Source organism: Cetorhinus maximus, chromosome 34 (assembly GCF_964194155.1).
Source record: "Cetorhinus maximus chromosome 34, sCetMax3.hap1.1, whole genome shotgun sequence".
NCBI lineage: Eukaryota > Metazoa > Chordata > Chondrichthyes > Lamniformes > Cetorhinidae > Cetorhinus > Cetorhinus maximus.
Window position 1 is genome coordinate 10,385,209 of NC_135912.1, and position 22,938 is coordinate 10,408,146.

The 22,938-nt window shown below is 49.0% G+C and overlaps 1 protein-coding gene across 4 annotated transcripts in view; it reads right to left on the minus strand.

Moving 5' to 3' along the window:
• Positions 1-3,561: 3,561 nt before the first annotated feature.
• Positions 3,562-22,938, minus strand: part of LOC144671768 (arf-GAP domain and FG repeat-containing protein 1-like) — a 99,804-nt gene continuing 80,427 nt past the window's right edge. For 2 of the 4 annotated variants that reach the window (XM_078533795.1, XM_078533792.1), the window contains 6 exons: positions 13,493-13,640; positions 12,052-12,125; positions 11,653-11,736; positions 9,695-9,940; positions 7,794-7,888; positions 3,562-5,261 (listed from right to left, as the gene is read on the minus strand). In XM_078533795.1, the coding sequence (XP_078389921.1) occupies positions 5,202-5,261; positions 7,794-7,888; positions 9,695-9,940; positions 11,653-11,736; positions 12,052-12,125; positions 13,493-13,640 (707 nt within the window). In that variant the 3' untranslated portion in view covers positions 3,562-5,201. The remainder of the gene's footprint in view (positions 5,262-7,793; positions 7,889-9,694; positions 9,941-11,652; positions 11,737-12,051; positions 12,126-13,492; positions 13,641-22,938) is intronic. The other 2 variants (XM_078533796.1, XM_078533793.1) reach the window with 2 other exon arrangements.

Genomic DNA, 22,938 nt, shown 5'->3' on the forward strand with positions numbered 1-22,938 from the left:
TTCTACTTGAAATTTAACTCTTGGGAGTCCCTGTATCATGCTGGTAAACCCACACTGCTCTCTCTCCAAGGCCAATATATCTTTCCAAAGATTCAGTGCCAGAGCTGAATGCAGTACTCCAGACCAGGGCTTCTTATAGCTGTTATAGGTTCACTTCTACCCCCTTGTGCTAGTCCTCCAGATTCCAGCATGCTTATAGCCTTTGTGATTATTTTCAATAACTGTTCATGGCATTTAATGATCTGCATACAAAGGTGGCATCGCTTTGTACCTCCACTGTTTTTCAGCATTTACAAAGTACCCTGTTTTATCCTTTTTAGGTCCAAAAGGCATGACCTTATGTTTGCCTATACTGAAACTGAAATCCATTTGTGTGGCGGGATGGTTTTAAAACCTGTATAGTTTGAGAAAGTGCCTAACTGAAAGAGAAGCCAAAGCTTCAGGGTTTCTGGGAATTTGGCATGAGGCTGTGAATTGGAATTCCTGGCTGTGACATCAGACCTCTGAGGAATCAAGCTGTGGTCTTCAGTTGCTAGGGAGACGGAAGTCCGTTGGGGGGGGGGACAAGAAAACAAAGCTAAGAGGTCAGATGGTCAGAACAGTGGTGGCTGTGGAGAACTGTGTGAGAGGGGCAGCTAAGAAAGAAGTGAGCTGGGTTTAGCTGCAGGGATAGTAAAATGCAGTTACTGCCGCTATTTCAGTTTTTGCCAGAGCCAGACATACCGAGTACCAGGGTGTTATTGAAGGTGACTCTGGCGAACCTACATCATCAGGACTGTTGCGAAGTGAGCTAAGGAAGTTCTGTGGAAGTGTGCCTGTTTTGATGATTCCTGTTATCTGTGGAACTGAGTAAAACTGTGTCAGAAGTGAATTCCCTGTTGCATCATCAGTTTTTTTAAAGTGTAATTGATAGTCTCCATTGAATACAATCTGCCCATTAATTCATGTTTAATTTCTGTTGATTTTGCTTGATTGTTAAAGTTAGCACCCTCGCCTTTGAATCAGAGGGTTGTGGGTTCATGTCCCACTCCTGGAAACCAAGAACTGTGATTGTACTCGAAAGAGTTGCAATCTGTGACTGTTGATAACTCGAAAGAATTTTAAAGTTATAAGTGAAGTCTGAAGTTACGAGTGACGTGCACAATATTCCAACCTAAGGGAACGGTTCCTACGTTAGAGAGAACCAAAGCAGCATCTTCCCCAACTTTAGAAGGTGTTTCTGGCTGGTGCGGTGGGTCCGGGCTCTCTGTACATCTTCGAGAGAGGGAGCTGGCCAGCTTACTGCCTGGGTCAGAGAGACTGTGTCCTTATCAACAACACTCTGTCTGTGAGGTCTCCTCCTGAGACCGATCGCAATCGCCTGAGGTAGGGTCAGAGAGGAATTTTCCAGAGTGATTTTTTTGGTCCTGAGCTTATCTTGTCTTTTCACCTCGGGATTATTTTCGAGGGAGGTTGTGACACTGCAGCCATCAGGCTTGACAAACCTGCTGACCTTTCCCACCCTGTCAATCTTGCATGTTTTTTTTAAAACAGTCATTGTTCCCCTCTTATTTCCAGGTTACTAACCCGTTTGGGTAGATAAAGGTCAGTGTGTTCAGTAACCTTGGCTCAGGGTGACACTGGCTTGGTACCTGACCCTGCCCTTCTGGCTCAACAAAACTAGTACACAACATACAAACAGCATCATCGCCCAAGGCTGTTCGGCCTTGGCTGTGTAACCTGTACCAGCACCGTTACTGGGTCATTATTCTGAGACCACCCTCACAACAGGGGCTGTTACTGTTCAGGGGAGGTCACCCATCACCACCAATTTCTCAAGGCCCCCAATGACAGGTAACATCCACACCCCAAGGATGAATAACCCTTTCCCTGCACCTCGCTTTAACACATTTCCAGAGTAGGGGCTTTGACTGTCAACATCTTGACAGGTTAAATAAAACCATGTTCAACTGCGAGAGGGAGATTTACATGTGAATTAACAGCCTGGTTTTAAAGGGTTTGAATATCTCAATGTGCAACATTTAATGGGATGACACGAGGCCTTCCACTTGATGTGCTGTGGGAAGAATTTAATTTAAACTTACACAGGAGAGGATTCCATTGTACATCGTCACTAAACCTGGGAGAGAAAAGTATGTTTTAAAAACTGATACCAAGGGTTGCATTAAATGGAGATTTAGCTGCTAGATGTTGCAAATTTCAATAATAAAGCATTCTCCTGCTGTGACACTAGGCTCAGGCTGTACACACAGCGAGTACAGTGCAGGTTTCTCCTGTGTCGCAAGGCCCAGGTTGACCAGGTTTCTTCTGTGACACGAGGGCTGTACCGTGGCGTGGGTAGTGCAGGCACTTCTCTGGTTAGCTCCTCAGGTACACACAGGAAGGAGGTGCAATCTCAGAAGAAACAGCTATTTCCCCCCCCCACCTCAGCCACCCTTCCAACTGATCATCAATATTCATTCTAACTTGTCTTCTTCAAGTGACAGGGGGAGGGTGGGCACGGTGTTGTGGTGATGGGGGCGGGGAAGAGCCATTGCCCAGTTTCTCAATGTCCAGCGACTGAAGTCTGCAGGAGTCCAGCCATCCCTCCCCCCCCAATCACATGACTTTGGTCCAGAGGCACACCGAAGGAAGGGTGCCTTGGGCAGCAGCTATAAGGCTGAGGGAGTTTTACCATTGCATCAAGCGACACACCCCAGTTCCAATCACAGGCTTGGAGACACTCGCTATGAGGCGAGGAATTAATCAGGTTTTAGGCTGGCACCAACTCCTTTCTCACAGGTCAGGGCTGCCGAAGGCCTCTTGTGCCCCAGGGGGACGATGAAGGGAGAGGGTCACTGAATATTGTTAACACAGGGGTAGATCAATTCTTGACTAACAAGGGAGCCAAAGGTTACCGGGGGAGGGGAAGCCACAATCAGGTCAGCCATGATAGGCTCGAGGGGCTTACTCCTGCTCCTCGCTTTCCCTGTTCTACCAACAGGCTATCCAACCCTTGAGGGGGGGGAAGAGGGCAGGAGGGGCTTCACATGTAACCCCTTTGCTACCCTCAGCTGATGCCACCCGGTGCCATTCCCACCAGCGGACGGAGGGCACGGTTTCCAGGACATGGCAGAACGGGTCACAGCACAAAAGGAGGCCATTCGGCCCATCAAGCCCGTGCTGGCTCTCTGCAAGTCCCACCCAGTCCGCCCCCCCTTCCCGCGTTGCCCTGCACATATTGTCCGTGTGAAAGCCACAATTGAAGCTGCCTCGGTCCACGCCCCCCCATCCGAAGTGCTCCTCACACCAGTGAATCGCACTGAAGGGAAGTGACTCATCGCGTAGCCCAGGACAAGGTGGTTTTCGGGGCACCAGCCGGGAGATGACCGGTTGTGGCGAGGAGCCTTCCTCCCTTTTAAACCCGGGATCTTTCCCGTCTATCGGACGCGGGAGGGGAGGGTGCCTTTCCCGAGTGTATCTGAACGGGCTGTGATTTCTGCGTACTATAACTCTTAATGGTGTAGGCGGGTGTGTGTGTGGAGTATTGAACCCAAATCAAGAGGATTGGTGCATCATGCAAACGGTAGATGAACAAAATATATATTTTGAATGAACGGTAGAACACAGCGGAATTGGTGTAACAGTTTTAAAAAATAAAAAGACACAGAAACAAGCCCGAGATACCAACAGAGCAGCTCGTCAAACAGTTAACAAGAGGATGGACTGACTCCCCAAGTCCAATCCCCGCCAGGTTTCATTTTATTCTACAGCAGTCTTTGGAATGGAAAGGTGTCTTGTTGAGACGGAAAAATTGCTGAGGTGGAGAGGAGAGAGGGGGGGCTGTCGCGAGAAGGTGGGAGGGGGAAATGCAAAGTGGGCATCAAGCACCGGACTAGGGGGGGAGGCGGGGGGTGGGGGGAGGACAAACTGGGGGAAGGGTTTGTTTTGCTATTCCGGCTGAGAACTGAAATGGGAGATGCTGCGAATAAAGTGAGAGTCCGGCATCGAGTTTCCATCGCAAACAGCAAGGCCGTGGGACCCCCTGCAGACAGCGGAGTGTGTTCTCTGCGTTAAGGTGTGCCCGCCAGTCTCGAAACCCCGCTGCTCTCTCCTCTGGCCTTGGCCAACGACGAACAACAGCGCCGATTCTCCCCGCAGAAGTCAGCAGTCCCCCCCGCCCTCTTTCGCTCTCTCGTGTTGGGTTTTGGTGAAGGGGGGGGTTTCAAACAGCAGCAAAACATGTAAAAAAAACATCCTCGCTCTGAAGATCTGCCTCCAAACGTTCAAAACCACCCCCGCACTAAGAGATTATTTGACCCCACCCCACCCAAGGGGCACATCCCAGCCCCAGTGTCAAGGTTCACCTGAAATCCGTCTAGGCATTGGATAGTTAACAGCTTCTGACAGGAGAGGGAGGGAGTCTTCAAGCCTCAGCAACCTGGCACCCGCTACTGCAGTGCCCGTACGACCCACCCCTCCTGCCAACCCCCTTGTCCTGGCTGCACCGATGAATTTCTCAGTAGCTGGCCTGTGCCCCTTATATACTGTGCGAAGGTGCTGACCTCCTGCAGGATACCCCGAACCACTGGCAACGGTGAGATAGACGCAATTGAACGGGATTATAACATCCCTCACCTACTCTCCCTCTGCCCTACCCCAACCCACAGTGCCAACCCCATCGGGACAAAGCTTTTGGACCCCCACCCCCATCCCCTACAACCTGCCCCAACTGTAGTCAATCAGTTTGTTAAACAACCTAGCTCCGGGTTGAGTCCAAAGGGACTCCCTCATCCCAGAAACTCACATTTATAACCCTTTACCCTCCCTCTTTCTCTCCCCCTGCAAAGGAACAACAGTCCACTGGCCCTGCAGAGGCCGACGCTGTCTGACAGAGGCATCGCTTGCATCCAAGTGTCTAATTCCCCCCCTCCCTTCTCCAGGCTGTGTGAAGAGACCACCGCCCCCCCACCCCCACCCCACCCCCCACCCCGAGACCCCCACCCCCTTGATATAGCCTGCATTGGTATTTGGTTGCTAATACGCACAACAATTACAATATTGAAATACTTCAATGCTTCTGCTCCCCACCCCCACCCCCTCCCTCCCTCAAAGTATAGAAATGTGTGTACTGGCATTAAGTATGTTACAGCTGTTGGTCGACTCTTGTGGTTTAAGGCGGTTTTTTTGGAAGAGTCACATGCTGGAAGTATTGCAGGTCACTATAAGAAGGGGTTGGTGGATGTGCTTCCTGCTGCAAACTGTCCAGGTGGGGCACCAGTCTTCAGAGAGAGAGAGAGAGAGAGAGATGGGGGGGGAAGGAAAAAAATACGTTAGCTGTTAACCAGTGGATTATCAGTGACATTTCTAACCCCACTAACAAAGTCTATCCGGGATAGGCGGGAATGTGGAGTGGGGGGGGGTCACAGTCAGATCAGCCGTGGTCTTATTTGAGTGGCAGAGCAGGCTCGAGGGGCCGAATGGCCTACTCCTGCTCTGAATTTTTTATGTCCAGCCGCCACTCCAACCCCTTTTCTCTCCCGGCTCTTGCTGGGATGGTGGGCGGGTGGCGGTGGGAGGCCAAGGTTCCAACCAGCACCTCGCCCAAATGGCCTGCCTTCACTACTGCCTATTTGACCATGGAAGGCATCGCCGGTGAACCCTGTTCTGCTCACGCATCGGCCAACAGGGGTCAGTGACCAAGAAGGGGGCGGGGGTGCGGTACTGCTTGTTTTACACCGCTGATCCCCAGCCTGGGGATCCTGAGGCCAAATTTAGCCCACCTGGCTCTGTGACCAGGGACACCATCCTCCTGTTAGGCTGGCTCTAGTTGGGTAAGGATTCTATTCCTGACTTCCTTGGCAGGTTTCTCTTTTAAAGACAAAGACTTTTTTTGCACCTCTGGCTGTATTTCTGACTTTTACAGCATCACCCTCTCCTGACCAACCCTCCAAATTCTGATATTCTCACCGCTTAAGGGGGAAGCTGGATAAACACAGGAGGGAGAAAGGAATAGAAGGATAGGCTGATAGGGGGAGATGAAGAGGGGGGTGGGAGGAAGCTCGTGTGGAGCAGAAACACCAGCACGGAGCAGAAGGGCCGAATGGCCTGTTTCTGTGCTGTTAAATTCAATTTTTAGAGAAGAAATCTCATTATTAGCTCATCTCATTGTCCCCTAACATATAAGACTCTGAGAGGGTTTGACGGGGTCGATGCCGAGAAGCTGTTTCCCCCTCAGGCTGGGGACAGGATAAGAGGTCGGCCATTTTGGGCTGAGATGAGGAAAAATATCTTCACTCAGAGGGTTGTGAATCTTTGGAATTCTCTCCCCCCGAGGTAGAGATTGTGGATGCTCAGCCGTTCAAGTCAGAGGCTGATAGGATTTTCGGGCAGGAAAGTGGATTGGGAGGCAGGAGACCCGCCATGATCTTACTGAATTGTGCAGCAGGCTCAAGGGGCCGAATGGCCTCCGCCTGCTCTGGATGGCTATGTTCTAACCCTTGTCTGTGGCCCACTGTTGTGGTCTGACCAGCACCACCACCCCCCTGCATCCCCCACCTTCCATTTTCTCCACACTCCCTATAGAAACACAGCGGGGAAGCTGTGATCAAACCCCTAAGGGGAGTCACAGGCCTGAACTTCAGGGTCATTACAACACAGGAGGCCATTCAGCCCATCAGGTCTGTGCCAGCTCTTGGTACAGCAATCCAGTCAGTCCCATTCCCCGCTTCATCCCCGTAGCCTGGCAAGTTTATTTCCCTCAACTGCCCATCCAATTTCCTTTTGAAATCTTTCATCGCTCCCACTATCATCACCCTTGTGGGCAGCGAGTTCCGGGTCATCACCTATCGCTGTGTAAAAACGTTCTTCCTCCCAGTGCCCAAAACTTTAAATCTGTGTCCCTGAGTCCTTGTACCATCAGCTTGTCGAACAGTTTTCTACCTTATCCAACCCTGTCATCATCTCGTACACCTCGATCAAATCTCCCCTCAACCTCCTTTCCTCCAAGGAGAACAACCCCAGCTTCCCCAACCCTAACCTTGGAGCTAAAATCCCTCATCCCTGGATCCATTCTGGTTAAATCTCCTCCGCACCCTCTCAAGGAGTTTCACAACAAAAGTGTGGTGACCAGAGCTGGATGCAGTTCAGTCAAAGTGTGGGCACGGCTGCATTTATTGCTCGTCCCTATTAGGGACTGAGGAGGTGGTGGGTCACCTTCTCGCTTAATTGTTATAACCAAGCATTCCCATCGGGGTCGACCGTGCAGTGCGAGAATAGCGTGCCTCATGAGCCAGGCTGAGTAGGGTGTGGCAGGTTCCTTTGGTGAACCTGCTTTACAGGCAACCCTGACAGTTTTTATGGTCACTTTTTCTCCCCCCGCCTGTTGCCCCGATGCCAGCCCATAAATCAGATCTCGCGGCTCTGCGGAGTGGAATTGGGAGCTCTCCAGCTCGGAGTTACTTAATCCAGTCTCATTGCCACTACACTTCAGGCTTGAGCACACTGCTGGTCATGGCTCTCTCTCTCTCTCTCGCTTGCTGAAAATGAATAGTTTACCATTTGAGTATCGCTGAGAAAAGGGACAAGCTGTCAAAGCGTCTCGTCTTGCACTCATCAGGACAGAATCACAAGAACACCAGATGGTAAAGGGAACGATGTTGTTCACTTTGAGATCTTGTGAATCTGTCCTGATGAGTGCAAGAGGAGAAGCTTTGACAGCTTGTCCCTTTTCTCAGCGATACTCAAGTTCGGTTCTACCAAACGACGATCAGTTCACCATTTTCCCCTTTGAAAGGAGTCAGTGTGGCACATACCATAAACGGGTTGCTGGATGCTCCACCTCCTTGTATCAATGGCCCCATCAGTCTCGGCATCGCCTTGGGCTGCCCAAAGGCACCAAAACCAGCTCCTATACACAAACACACATACGAAGAGGGACAGAAAATCAAGAAGTATACAAACACAAAGGCTTAAAAAAACTGAGTCCCTCTTTCATTCGAAGGATGCAACACGTTAAATCCTGCTGAGGAGAGAGAGGTGTGGTCGAAGCTTTCCACTTTGCACTCATCAGGACAAATGCAAGAATGACAAATTTCAAACAATCTCAACAATTTCTATGACAGGAGAAAAGGGCAGTGATTGGCTGGCAAGTTGACTCTGATTGGCCGAGGTGTTGCCATGGAGAATACAACAGGGAACTATAGGCTCCTCAAGCTCCCGGCTTGAACATATTTATTTCGTTTGCAGAAAACGGCTCCCTGTGTAGGAATGCACGTCACTTCTAGCAAGTATAAATGAGCCGCGTTATGAGCTCAACTGGTTATCTTACATTGGTTGTTAGTGTAGCTATTAACGCACTCAAAACTTTAGAACCACTTAGAATTATAAAGGGCCTGGACAAGGCATTAGCAGGCTGTTCACAGTAGTTCAGAAGTTAGGTGCAAGTGGCTTTGAACACAAGATTAAATGTCAGAGATTTAGAACAGGGGACAGGAGAGACTCTCTTTTCAGAGAGAGAGCTCAGGGGCTGTGGAATTTACCTCCATGGTTTGGGGGTTGAAGCAGAAACTGTTATCAACATTCTATATTAGATTAGGAGGTGAGTGAAGGATATGGGCGGGTACCATGTTGTAACCGATGTGGTGCTGGAGGTGGAGAGCCGTCGATAAATTAGTGAAGATGGCAAACTTCAGACGCTGCTACAGGGGCCACCAAGGCTAAGGTCTGTGCTCAAGTACCTGAGCTTGAGAAAGGAAGGCTCCCCCACCCTTTTTACTATCCCAGGATAGCTACAGATTCAGGAAGGCTGTTCAGCCTTTCTTAATTCCTCCTGCTAGGGTAGACAGGGAAACAGCTGGGTGCTGAAATGGAAGGAGAATGGACATAAGAGCAGACCCTTGAGCCTGTTCCGCTATTCAATTGTATCAGGTCTGTCCTATATCTTAACTCCATTCCACTACCTTGGTTTTGTGATATTTAGCACTCCTACCCAACAAAAATCCAGAAATTTCTGTTTCAAAATTTACAATTGACTACAGCCTAGGCAGATTTTTTTTGGGGGGGTCGGGGGGGAGAGTGTGTTCCAGGTTTCCCTCCCCTTTGTGTGAACTGCTTCCTGACATCTGCCCAGAGCAGCCTGGCTCGAGTTTGAAGGTTCCACCACCCACTTTGTTCCGGACTTTCCCTCCCCCCGCCCGACCCACCCACCCCGACCCACCCACCCCCACCACAACCAGAGGAAATAGTTCCTCTCTCTGTCGGCCTTATCGAATCCTTTAATCATCTTAAACCCCTCGATTAGATCACCCTTTAATCTTTCTAAACTCGAGGGATTACAAGCCCAGTCTGTTCCACCAACATCACTCACAACGATATATATGCAGTTTGGGTCTGGCCCTCAATAAAAGGGGAAGGTTATGCCTTAATTACCTAATTTCCTTTGTTCCACAGTTGGTGGTCCTGGCAATTTAACCCTTTCAATCCTGCACCCCCTCCCGAGACCAATATATCCTCTCTGAGCTGCTGACTACATTCAAGGCTTGGAATCGATGGATATGGGGAGCGGGCGGCAAAGTGGTGTTGAGGTAGAAGATGAGTCATGATCATACTGAATGGAGGGGCCGAATGGTCTGTTCCTGCCTCTATTCTTTATGTTGTTGTTTCCCTAACACGGCAAGTGACTCCAAAGGGGGGTTTACAGAATGACCAAGGTTACCGTTGTGTTGCTGGGCAAAGGCTTGTTGTTGTAGGAAGGACGGCTGCTGGCTGTAGCCTTGCTGCTGTGGGTAGGCCTGCTGCTGAGCAAAGACTTGCTGCTGCTGCTGTTGCTGCTGCTGCTGCTGTTGCTGTTGCTGTTGCTGCTGCTGCGCAAAGGGGTGCTGCGGGAATCCAGCAAAGCCCCCTGGGACCGAGGTGGCCGGGACAGGTCCATACCCTGCTGGCGCTCCGCCGTACATCAGAGCTGAACAGAAAGAAAACGGGCGTTAGGGCAAAGGTCGCTGTTTGACATCACGTTCCCCCCCGCCCCCCTGACCCGCTCAGTAATGCACTGAAGTTCCGGAAATGTTTTCAATGGATGGAAGGTTACCCGTATTTTTGAAGAAAGTAACTTATTTGAGGGAAACGCTGTAATGTATTCCGATAGCCAGCCACATCCCTGCAAACCCAATGACAAAACAATGCTCGGTGCGCCTAGCACCCTGGCTCCCCTATGACCCCTGACCCTGGGAGGGGGTGACAAGTCCCAAACACACAAGAAGCTGTCTCACTCCCACACAGCTGAGGAGCCCCGCTGAACCCTGTGCCTCCTGCGTCTGCCTTAGCCTGAGCGAGGAGGCTCAGCTTCGCTGCCTTTACAGCCTCTCTGGGTTGGCATTCAACTCCGTGACTTCCTCAGTCCCTGCACCAGGACAATAAGCCTCATCCCTGCAGGCAACAGCTGAGACAAGGTTTCTTGCGCTCACTCTGTGAGGGGGGGCAATAGCCTCAGACAGTAACCCCAATAAGCAGCTTTTGGTCACCCTTTTAAGACAGTATTTGTTCTTCAAGTCCCCTCTGTAAACATGCAGCAAAGAAAATTCCTGCATGTAAACAGCTGCCTGTGACGGTGTAGGTACAAGCTCTGGCCACGAGGTGGCACTGTCAGGCAACTTCCCGAATGGAGAAAAAGCACAGCCATTAACAGGCAGCAGGTAATACAGCAAATTTACTAGAATCCTGAAACCATTACTGATGATACTAACACAGTACATCATTATTATCAACAATATGCTGCAGCATGGGTATAGCATTCACAAACACTAGCCATTGGTCAATAAGGTGATTTCCTTCCGTCTACCACTGGTGGCCGTACATTCACCCTCCTTGGCCCTAAACTCCGGGATCCCCTTCCAAAATCTCTCCCACTTTAAATCCCACCACTTTGGTCTTTTTGGTCACCTGTCCTAATATCACGTTATATATGGGTCAGGTTTGGTCTCCGAGCAGCTGCTGTGAAGCACCTGGGGATGTTTTGTTACATTAAAGGCGCTATATAAACGCACCGCTGTTGTTGTGGCCGTACTGCAGTACTCCGGAAGAGGGTCACCTCTTCAGACAGATAAAAACGTATCGGGCAGAGTGAAGAGTTTCTAGAGTCTGCTTCTCTCCATGCTTGAGGTGTGTACAAAACAGCTCCCCTGGGTAGTGCCAGCTGTTTTGTACCATATCCCTGGAACTCGTGGCAGCTCAATTGGCACGAAGGTTTACGGTGATGGCTTCCCCAGCACTGAACGATCCCCTGGCGCGGACCAGGATTACTTTAAAATGTTCTGATGAGAAACCCTCCCTTTTTTGTCATCTGTGTCGGGCTGGCTGATCTGAGCCAGGGCAGCGGTTTGAGGGGAGCTGCGGTTATTGTCAGTCCTCTGCCCCCGGGTGCCAGCACACGGAGGGGCACGCGCTTGCGCTGCTGCTGGTCGTGTGGCCCACCCAACCTCCAGGGGGCTCGCAGGGGAAAAGGCAGAGGTTGGGGCTGAAAGGGTGGCAGGCAGCCAAGGGAGCTGTAGCCTGCCGATGGCTGGTGTGCTCAGGGGGTGGGGGGCAGTAGGCAGAGGAGAGCCGGAGAGGCCGTAAAGGCAAAAAGGTCAGCACCGCTTTCCGCCAATGAGAGAGGGAAAGACGGCAGAGACTCACCTGGCGCCATTCCGTTGGTCTGGAACGGGTTGGTAGAAGCAGCTTGTGGTGTAGCAGAAGGGGCAGCGAATGGGTTACTGAAAGCTAAACCACAGGGCAGAGAGAGAGAGAGAAGGGGGAAAAAAAAGGGGGAGAGAAGGTTAATGACACACAGCGAACAATTCGTTTCACCAGGGAGAGCAACCAAGCAGACAGCACAGACACGACCCCAAGAGACTTCAAACATAATCCCTGGGCGGCAAAGTCGCTTCTCAAATTAACATCCTCACCCTCTCGGTGAGCCAAGGAAATGGGCTCCCTGTCAGGGGGTGTGGGCCAGGGTGAGGGGAACGATATACACCGGGCAGCAGAGGCAGGGTAAGAGAATAGATTGTAAGAGTGAATTGTTTATCAAGGTACCTCCAAAGCTGGATGCACTGGTGGTACCAGCTTGCTGTGCAGGCACTTGGCTCCCACTCATCGTCCCAGAGATACTGAAACCAAAATAAGAACAGGAGAAACATTTAGCTGTTGGTAACTTCCTCCAAAAATATAAAGGCAGCTTTACTCTGTATCTAACCCCGTGCTGCACCTGTCCTGAGAGTGTTTGATGGGGACAGTGTAGAGGGAGATTTACTCTGTATCTAACCCCGTGCTGTACCTGTCCTGGGAGTGTTTGATGGGGACGGTGTAGAGGGAGCTTTACTCTGTATCTAACCCCGTGCTGTACCTGTCCTGGGAGTGTTTGATGGGGACGGTGTAGAGGGAGCTTTACTCTGTATCTAACCCCGTGCTGTACCTGTCCTGGGAGTGTTTGATGGGGACAGTGTAGAGGGAGCTTTACTCTGTATCTAACCCCGTGCTGTACCTGTCCTGGGAGTGTTTGATGGGAACGGTGTAGAGGGAGCTTTACTCTGTATCTAACCCCGTGCTGTACCTGTCCTGGGAGTGTTTGATGGGGACAGTGTAGAGGGAGCTTTACTCTGTATCTAACCCCGTGCTGTACCTGTCCTGGGAGTGTTTGATGGGGACAGTGTAGAGGGAGCTTTACTCTGTATCTGACCCCATGCTGTCCCTGTCCTGGGAGTGTTTGATGGGGACAGTGTAGAGGGAGTTTTACTCTGTATCTGATCCCGTGCTGTACCTGTCCTGGGAGTGTTTGATGGGGACGGTGTAGAGGGAGCTTTACTCTGTATCTAACCCCGTGCTGTACCTGTCCTGGGAGTGTTTGATGGGGACGGTGTAGAGGGAGCTTTACTCTGTATCTAACCCCGTGCTGTACCTGTCCTGGGAGTGTTTGATGGGGACAGTGTAGAGGGAGATTTACTCTGTATCTAACCCCGTGCTGTACCTGTCCTGGGAGTGTTTGATGGGGACAGTGTAGAGGGAGCTTTACTCTGTATCTAATCCCGTGCTGTACCTGTCCTGGGAGTGTTTGATGGGGACAGTGTAGAGGGAGCTTTACTCTGTATCTGACCCCATGCTGTCCCTGTCCTGGGAGTGTTTGATGGGGACAGTGTAGAGGGAGCTTTACTCTGTATCTGATCCCGTGCTGTACCTGTCCTGGGAGTGTTTGATGGGGACAGCTCCATGGGGAAGCTGTTGACTTTATGTGATGTTGTGAAACAGACACTAGCTCTGCCGACAGTGCTGAAATGGACAGTGATGGCGAGGGATGTAGAATTGGATGTCCTCGTCTGTTTTGTGCAATCGTGCATGGCTAAGATCTGGCTCAAGGTGTTCAATCCCTCTGCACTGACAACGCTCACCTCTCCAAACACAATAAATAACAAGAGGAAGGGTCGAAGGGAATAGGAGAGGCAGGGAGAGAAAGAGAGAGAGAGAGTGGTCAGCATAATACCTGCTAGTGCCAGCACTGGCATTATTTGAAGGCACTCCCATACTGAAGACGCTGCTGTACTCAGCTCCTGTGTATTGGCTCGATGAGACTGTCGGCTGTCCAGTCGACGCCGCAGAGGTGAAACTGAAGCTGGACATCTGACCGCCTGCTGCTCAGAAACATCAGTGAAGAAGGAAACAAAGTTAAGGCGCTGTTCCTTTTCTCTTGCGGGTGCTGGGGGTGCAGTAACACTGGCACCATCTCCCCTCACACAATGCGTCACCCAAGTGATCATTCCTCTTACGTGATGTCACTCAGCATTTTGAGAAGGTCACAGGCCTGCCTGGCGCGGGCCAAGTATCGATCGGCAGGACTTTCGGAGTGTGAATCAGGATCGGCCGATTCCCCAGCTCACCCGCCCCCAACCCTAGCCCGCTATGCTGAGGGTAATTCCAAAGCCACAAGTCAATGGCCCTACTGCAGCACAAACCTGGGACCTACATGCAATCAGACAGCAGCTTCCATATAGCGGGATGTGCCAAGGCACTTCTCAGGGGCGTTAGAAAACAGCTTATGACACCGAGACACAAAGGACAGAGCAGGACAGGCTGTTCCCGGAGGCGGGTGTTTAAAGGGCAGAGTGCCAGAGGGTTTTCCGGAGGGAATGCCAAAGCTTTGGACCCAGACGGCCGTTGGCGGAGTGATGGAAATCCAGATTGCACAAGAGGCTGGAACCAGAGGGGCAGAGAGATTTTGGAGGGCTGAAAGGTTGGAAGTGATGGGCAGGGAGGGAGGCAAAGCAATGCAGGGATTTGGAAACAAGGATGAGAAGTTTAAAAATTGATGTTGTCGCTGGGCCAGGCGTCAGTATAAGTTTCTGAGCACAGCGGGTGAAGGGGACTTGGTGCAAATTTGTATGTGGGTAGCAGAGTTTTAGATGAGCTGATGTTTACGGAGGCTGGAAGGGGGGGAGACCAGCCACGAGTGCATTGGAACAAGTCGAATTTGGAGGTAACAAGGGCATAGATGACAGTCTCAGCTGCAGCAGTGACAGAGTCAGGAATGTCACTCCACATTTAACTAACTAAGCCACAGTGAGGTGCTGACAAAAATAGCAGTGAGCCAACAATAGGCAAGGCTGGTAAGTTAAGCCTGCATTGTCAATGGAATGGGCAGAATGGGTCAATGTTTCCACAAGCGAAAACAGCCAGTCTGTCACGCTCATTCCGAGAGAATTGTCATTTAATGAATCGAGAACAAAGCAAAACCAGGTTTTGCACAATTACAGCTAAACTTCTGAGATGTGATGCTGTCCCCTGGGGAGGTGTGGAGAGAGAGAGAGAGAGGCTTCAATGTGGGTTAAATAATGCATTCAGTGTTCATGTTAAACATCAAAGAACAGGAAAGATTTTTGCTTTCATCCGGATTTTGTATATTAATACCCTGAACCAAAAGTCTATTATTTTTAATTATCCTGGGTAATTTCAGGATTCTATAAAATGGGAGTGGGTTTGGGTCCGTTGGATTTTGTACAATGGGAGTGAATGGGAAGGGGTTTGAGTCCATTGGGATTGTGTACAATGGGAGTGAATGGGAAGGGGTTTGAGTCCATTAGGATTGTGTACAATGGGAGGGAATGGGAAGGGGTTTGGGTCCATTGGGATTGTGTACATTGGAAGTGAATGGGAAGGGGTTTGGGTCCATTGGGATTGTGTACAATGGAAGTGAATGGGAAGGGGTTTGGGTCCATTGGGATTGTGTACAACGGGAGTGAATGGGAAGGGGTCTGGGTCCATTGGGATTGGGATTGTGTACAATGGGAGTGAATGGGAAGGGGTCTGGGTCCATTGGGATTGGGATTGTGTACAATGGGAGTGAATGGGAAGGGGTCTGGGTCCATTGGGATTGGGATTGTGTACAATGGGAGTGAATGGGAAGGGATTTGGGTCCATTGGGATTGTGTACAATGGGAGGGAATGGGAAGAGGTTTGGGTCCATTGGGATTGTGTACAATGGGAGTGAATGGGAAGGGGTTTGGGTCCATTGGGATTGTGTACAATGGGAGTGAATGGGAAGGGGTTTGGGTCCATTGGGATTGTGTACAATGGGAGTGAATGGGAAGGGGTTTGGGTCCATTGGGATTGTGTACAATGGGAGGGAATGGAAAGGGGTTTGGGTCCATTGGGGTTGTGTACAGTGGGAGTGAATGGGAAGGGGTTTGGATCCATTGGGATTGTGTACAATGGGAGTGAATGGGAAGGGGTTTGGGTCCGTTGGGATTGTGTATAGTGGGAGTGAATGGGAAGGGGTTTGGGTCCATTGGGATTGTGTACAATGGGAGTGAATGAGAAGGGGTTTGGGTCCATTGGGATTGTGTACAGTGGGAGTGAATGGGAAGGGGTTTGGGTCCATTGGGATTGTGTACAGTGGGAGTGAATGGGAAGGGGTTTGAGTTTGAATGGGGTGTGGGAGATTGCAGCAATAGCGGGCCATTGAGTGGGTTGGAGGATCAGCGGTGGCAGAAGTCGGGTTCAGTGTCTGTCAGATACCAGGAGGCTGGCAAACAGCAGAAACCACATTTCGGTTTCCAAGACAGGATGCCAACTGGAGATCTATTTGGCCTGGTAAGGCTGGCATCAGGTGCACCTACCTAGCTTTGGAAGTTGTGTGGGCCTGCTGCTTGGAGAAGTGCAGGATTATGCTGATAATGTTCACTATTGTATTTTGTGGGGTTTCTTTTCTTTTCTATAAACACAACTCAGCGGCGGTTAGGCTCCTTCAATGAGAAAGGGGAATCGAGCAATTTAACGCAGCACGTTCCGGGCCGACTTCAGTTCCCTCGGGGCAATTTGTGATGCAGTCAGGCTTTACCAGACTCCCCCAGGGCTCATGGTCATTTGACTCTGGCAGCAGTCCACCAAAGACCAGGTATGACTGAATGTGATTTTTCTATTTGCCGTAGTGAGATCCGACACAGCTATTATTACTCAGTTGGAAAGGTTCTCGGACACACTGTTTGCCGGTGAAAAGTGAACGAGTTACAGAGTGATGCAGCAGTGAGGTACAAAGAACTCAAAGGATCGCTAAACTTCCTTCCAATCTACAGATCTTCTTAATGAAACTTAATTAAGTTCAAGCGAGAGTTCGACAAACGCGAGCAACGCCTTCAGTCTCTGTTGCCTTTAAAACTCCTCACTCAAGGTTCCCGAACCCTTCATTCCCTTTGCATGACAAAATTAGAATCATTTACTTTGCAAGTTGCGCCCACCAATCCTATGAAGATGGCAGCACATGTCAATAATGTCAGCAATACGTGTTAGCTGTGAAATAATACCTGTCCCATATAGGAACCAATCGCTCCTTGACTGACTAAACAGGTCACAGACAGTTCTTGCTAACCAGAGCTTCCAGAGATGGTAATCCAAATACACTACTTTTTGTGCACTTAAGAGTAGGATTATATGCATCAAATGTGAGCATCAGGACACTTACAGCAAGTTACAGCACGGGGTTATACACAGAGTAAAGCTCCCTCTACACTGTCCCCATCAAACACTCCCAGGACAGGTACAGAACGGGGTTAGATACAGAGTAAAACTCCCTCTACACTGTCCCCATCAAACACTCCCAGGACAGGTACAGAACGGGGTTAGATACAGAGTAAAACTCCCTCTACACTGTCCCCATCAAACACTCCCAGGCCAGGAACAGCACGGAGTTAGATACAGAGTAAAGCTCCCTCTACATTGTCCCCATCAAACACTCCCAGGACAGGTACAGCATAGGTTAGGCACAGAGTAAAGCTCCCTCTACACTGTCCCCATCAAACACTCCCAGGGCAGGTACAGCATAGTTTAGGCACAGAGTAAAGCTCCCTCTACACTGTCCCCATCAAACACTCCCAGGGCAGGTACAGCATAGGTTAGGTACAGAGTAAAGTTCCCTCTACACTGTCCCCATCAAACACTCCCAGGACAGGTACAGCATAGGTTAGGTACAGAGTAAAGCTCCCTCTACATCGTCCCCATCAAACACTCCCAGGACAGGTACAGCATAGGTTAGGTACAGAGTAAAGCTCCCTCTACACTGTCCCCATCAAACACTCCCAGGACAGGTACAGTATAGGTTAGGTACAGAGTAAAGCTCCCTCTACGTTGTCACAACAGTACTCCTCAGCCCTAAAACACCTCTAAGTAATTATCACTCACATCACTGCCAAGTCAGCTTGGAAATGAGCCAGGAAGTTTCCCTATCTGCCTGGCCTCCTATCAAGAAGAGTTACTGTTAAAAACAGTTGCAGACATGCAGAAGGCAGAGGAGCTCAGGTATCCAGGTTTGGGGTAAGGCCTTCCCATCACACTCTACCTAACAATGGCCACAGCCTAACCAGCAGACTGCTGAATTGTCAGCGTAAGGTCACAACAGCTATTGCTGCAGGCACAGAGGGAGCATCTGCTGGAGCTCTCGAATACATTAGTTAGACCACAACTTGAGGACCGTGTGCAGTTCTGGTCACCGCATCACAGAAAGGATGGAATTGCATTTAGAGAGGGTACAGAGGAGATTTACAAGGATGTTGCCAGGACTGGGAAATTGTAGTTATGAGGAGAGATTGGATGAGCTGGGGATGTTCTCCTTGAACAGAGGAGGCTGAGGGGAGATTCGATTGAGATGTAGAAAATTAAGGCCGGGGCCTGGACAGAGTGGATGGGAAGGGCCTGTTTACTTTAGCAGAGAGGTCAGTGACTAGGGGGCTTAACTTTCAAGTGATTGGTAGTAAGAATAGAGGGGAGATGAGGAATTTTTTTTCACCCAGTCGATTGTGAGGGTCTGGAACTCTGCCTGAAAGGGTAGTAGAGGCAGAAACCCTCAACTCATTGAAAAGATGTCTGGATTTGCACCTCAAGTGCTGTAACCTGCAGGGCTACGGGCCAAACGCTGGAAGGCGAGATGAGGCTAGGTGGCTCATTTTTCGGCCGGCAGAGACGATGGGCCGAGTGGCCTCTGTGCCATAAATTTTCTCTGACTCTGTAAGAGTATAAGAAACAGGAGCAGGAAGAGACCACTCGGCCCATCGAGCCTGCTCCACCATTCAACACGATCATGGCTGATCTTGGGCTTCAACTCCATTTCCATGCTCACTCCCCATATCCCTGAAGCAGCAAAAATTCTGTCTGTCCCAACCTTAAATGTATTCAACGATGGAGCATCCACAATCCCTCTGGGGTAGAGAATTCCAGAGATTCACAACCCTTTGAGTGAAGAAATTTCTCCTCATCTCAGTCCCTAAATGATCGGCCCCTTATCCTGAGACTGTTCCCCGTGTTCTAAACTCCCCAGCCTGGGTTGGAGGGGGGGAGGCAATCTCTCAGCGTCCACCCTGTACAAACTGGACTGGTTACACCTGGGTAGGACTGGGACTGATGTCCTAGGGGGGATATTTGCTAGAGTGGTTGGGGAGGGTTTAAACTAAAATGGTAGGGGGATGGGAACCTATGCAAGGAGTCAGAGGAGGGAGAATCAAGGGCAAGAACAAAAGACAGAAAGGGGAATAAGAAAAGTGATAGGCAGAGAAATCAAGGGCAAGAATCAAACAGGGCCTCAGTGAAAAATATTGGGAACGGGACAAGTAATGTTAAAAAGACAAACCTTAAGGCTTTGTGCCTTAACGCGAGGAGCATTCGCAATAAAGTGGATGAATTAACCGTGAAAATAGATGGAAACAGGTATGATATAGTCGGGATTACAGAGACATGGCTGCAGGGTGACCAGGGATGGGAACTGAGCATCCAGGGGTATTCAGTATTTAGGAAGGACAGACAAAAAGGAAAAGGTGGTGGAGTTGCATTGCTGGTTAAAGAGGAAATTAAAGCAATAGTGAGGAAAGATATTAGCTCCGACGATGTGGAATCTGTATGGGTAGAGCTGAGAAACACTAAGGGGCAAAAAGCATTAGTGGGTGTTGTATATAGACCCCAAGCTGTAGTGGTGATGTTGGGAATGGCATTAAACGGGAAATTAGAGATGCATGCAATAAAGGAACATCTGTAATTATGGATGACTTTAATCTGCATATAGATTGGGCAAATCAAATTAGTAACAATACCGTAGAGGAGGAATTCCTGGAGTATATACGGGATGTTTTTCTGGACCAATACATTGAGGAACCAACTAGAGTATAGGCCATCCTAGACTGGGTATTGTGTAATGAGAAAGGAATAATTGGCAATCTAGTTGTGCGAGGCCCATTGGGGATGAGCGACCATAATATGATAGAATTCTTCATCAAGGTGGAGAGTGACGTAGTTGATTCCGAGACTAGGATCCTGAGTCTTAATAAAGGAAACTACGATGGTATGAGGCGCGAGTTGGCTATGATGGATTGGGAAACGTTACTTAAAGGGATGACGGTGGATAGGCAATGGCAAACATTCAATGAGCACATGGGTGAACTGCAACAATTGTTTATTCCTGTCTGGCGCAAAAGTAAAACAGGAAAGGTGGACAAACCATGGCTTACAAAGGAAATTAGGGATAGTATTAGGTCCAAGGAAGAGGCATACAAATTGGCCAGAAATAACAACAGACCTGAGGATTGGGAGCAGTTTAGAATTCAGCAAAGGAGGACCAAGGGATTGATTAAGAAAGGGAAAATAGAGTACGAGAGTAAGCTTGCAGGAACATAAAAACTGTGTAAAAGTTTCTATAGGTATGTGAAGAGAAAAAGATTGGTGAAGACAAACGTAGGTCCCATACAGTCAGGAACAGGGGAATTTATAATGGGAAACAAAGAAATGGCTGACCAACTAAATACATACTTTCGTTCTGTCTTCACAAAGGAGGATACTAATAACACACCAGAAATGTTGGGGAACACAGGGTTTAGTGAGAGGGAGGAACTGAAAGAAATCAGTATTAGTAGGGAAATGGTGTTGGGGAAATTGATGGGATTGAAGGCCGATAAATCCCCAGGGCCTGATAATCTACATCCCAGAGTACTTAAGGAAGTGGCCCTAGAAATAGTGGATGTATTGGTGGTCATCTTCCGAGATTCTATAGACTCTGGAACAGTTCCTACAGATTGGAGGGTAGCTAATGTAACCCCACTATTTAAGAAGGGAGGCAGAGAGAAAACAGGGAATTATAGACCAGTCAGCCTGATGTCGGTAGTGGGGGAAATTCTAGAGTCCATTATAAAAGATTTAATAGCTGAGCACTTGGAAAACAGTGGCAAAATCGGACAGAGTCAGCATGGATTTACGAAAAAGAAATCATGCTTGACAAATGTATTGGAATTTTTCGAGGGTGTAACTAGTAGAGTTGATGAGGGGGAGCCAGTGGATGTGGTTTATTTGCACTTTCAGAAGGCTTTCGACAAAGTCCCACATAAGAGATTGGCGTGTAAAATTAAAGCGCATGGGATTGGGGGTAGTGTATTGAGATGGATAGAAAACTGGTTGGCAGACAGGAAACAAAGAGTAGGAATAAACGGGCCTTTTTCCGAATGGCAGGCAGTGACTAGTGGGGTACCGCAGGGATCGGTGCTGGGACCCCAGCTATTCGCAATATATATTAATGATTTAGATGAGGGAATTAAATGTAATATCTCCAAATTTGCAAATGACACAAAGCTGGGTGGGAGGGTGAGCTGTGAGGGGGATGCAGAGATGCTTCAATGTGATTTGGACAAGCTGAGTGAGTGGGCAAATGCATGGCAGATGCAGTATAATGTGGATAAATGTGAGGTTATCCATTTTGGTAGCAAAAACAGGAAGGCAGATTATTATCTGAATGGCTATAAATTGAGAGAGGGGAATGTGCAATGAGACCTGGGTGTCCTTGTACACTAGTCACTGAAGGTAAGCATGCAGGTGCAGCAGGCGGTAAAGAAGGCAAATGGTATGTTGGCCTTCATAGCCAGAGGATTCGAGTACAGGAACAGGGATATCTTTCTGCAATTGTACAGGGCCTTGGTGAGACCATACCTGGAATATTGTGTTCAGTTTTGGTCTCCTTATCTGAGGAAGGATGTTCTTGCTATAGAGGGAGTGCAGCGAAGGTTTACCCTACTGATTCCTGGGATGGCGGGACTGACATATGAGGAGAGATTGAGTCGATTAGGATTATATTCGCTGGAGTTCAGAAGAATGAATGGAGATCTCATAGAAACCTATAAAATTCTAACAGGACTAGACAGGGTAGATGCAGGAAGGATGTTCCCGATGGTGGGGGAGTCCAGAACCAGGGGTCACAGTCTGAGGATATGGGGTAGACCATTTAGGACTGAGATGAGGAGAAATTTCTTCACCCAGAGAGTGGTAAGCCTGTGGAATTCACTACCACAGAAAGTAGTTGAGGCCAAAACATTGTATGTTTTCAAGAAGGAGTTAGAAACAGCTCTTGGGGCGAAAGGGATCAAAGGATATGGGGAGAAAGCGGGAGCAGGCTATTGAGTTGGATGATCAGCCATGATCATAATGAATGGCGGAGCAGGCTCGAAGGGCCGAATGGCCTACTCCTGCTCCTAGTTTCTATGTTTCAAAATCTCTTCAGAATCTTGTACATTTCCACCAGATTGTCTCTCATTCTTCTAAACTCCAGAGAATATAAACCCAATTTACTCAGCCTCTCATCATAGGGCAACCCCCTCAGCCCAGGGACCAATCCAGTGAACCTTCTCTGTACCACCTCCAATACAAGTAAATCCTTTCTTAAATATGGAGACCAAAATGGCGCGCACAACATCAGATACGGTCTCACCAAAACCCTGTACAACTGGAGCAAGACTTTTTATTCCTGTACTCCGATCTGTTTGTAATAAAGGCCAACATGACATTTACCTTCCTAATTGTTTGCTACAACTGCAGGCTAACCTTCTGCATCCTTTGTACAAACACACCCAAGTTTCTTTAAACCTCAACACTTACAAGTTTCTCACTTTTTAGAAAATATTCTGCTTTTCTATTCTTACAACCAAGGTGAATAACTTCACATTTCCCTATATTATAATCCACCTGCCATCTTGTTGCTCATTCACCTAACCCGTCTACATCACTTTGCAGTCTCTCTGTGTCCTCCCCACAGCTCACCTTCCCACCTAACTTGGTATCATCAGCAAACTTAGATACATTGCCCTCTGTCTCTTCATCTCAGTCATTAATATAGATTGTAAACAGCTGAGGCCCCAGCACTGATCCTTACCGCACTTCACTATTCACCGCCTGCCAACTTGAAAAAGCCCCCTTTATGCCCACTCTCTGTTTCTATCCACTAACAATCCTCTATCCATGCTAATATATTATCCCAACTCCACAAGCTGTTATTTTGCCTATTAGCCCTCTGTGTGACATCTTATCGAACGCCATTTGGAAATCCAGGTATACAACATCTACTGGTTCCCCTTTATCTACCCTACTAGTTACATCCTCAAAAAACTCTAATACATTTGTCAAACAGGAATCCCCTTA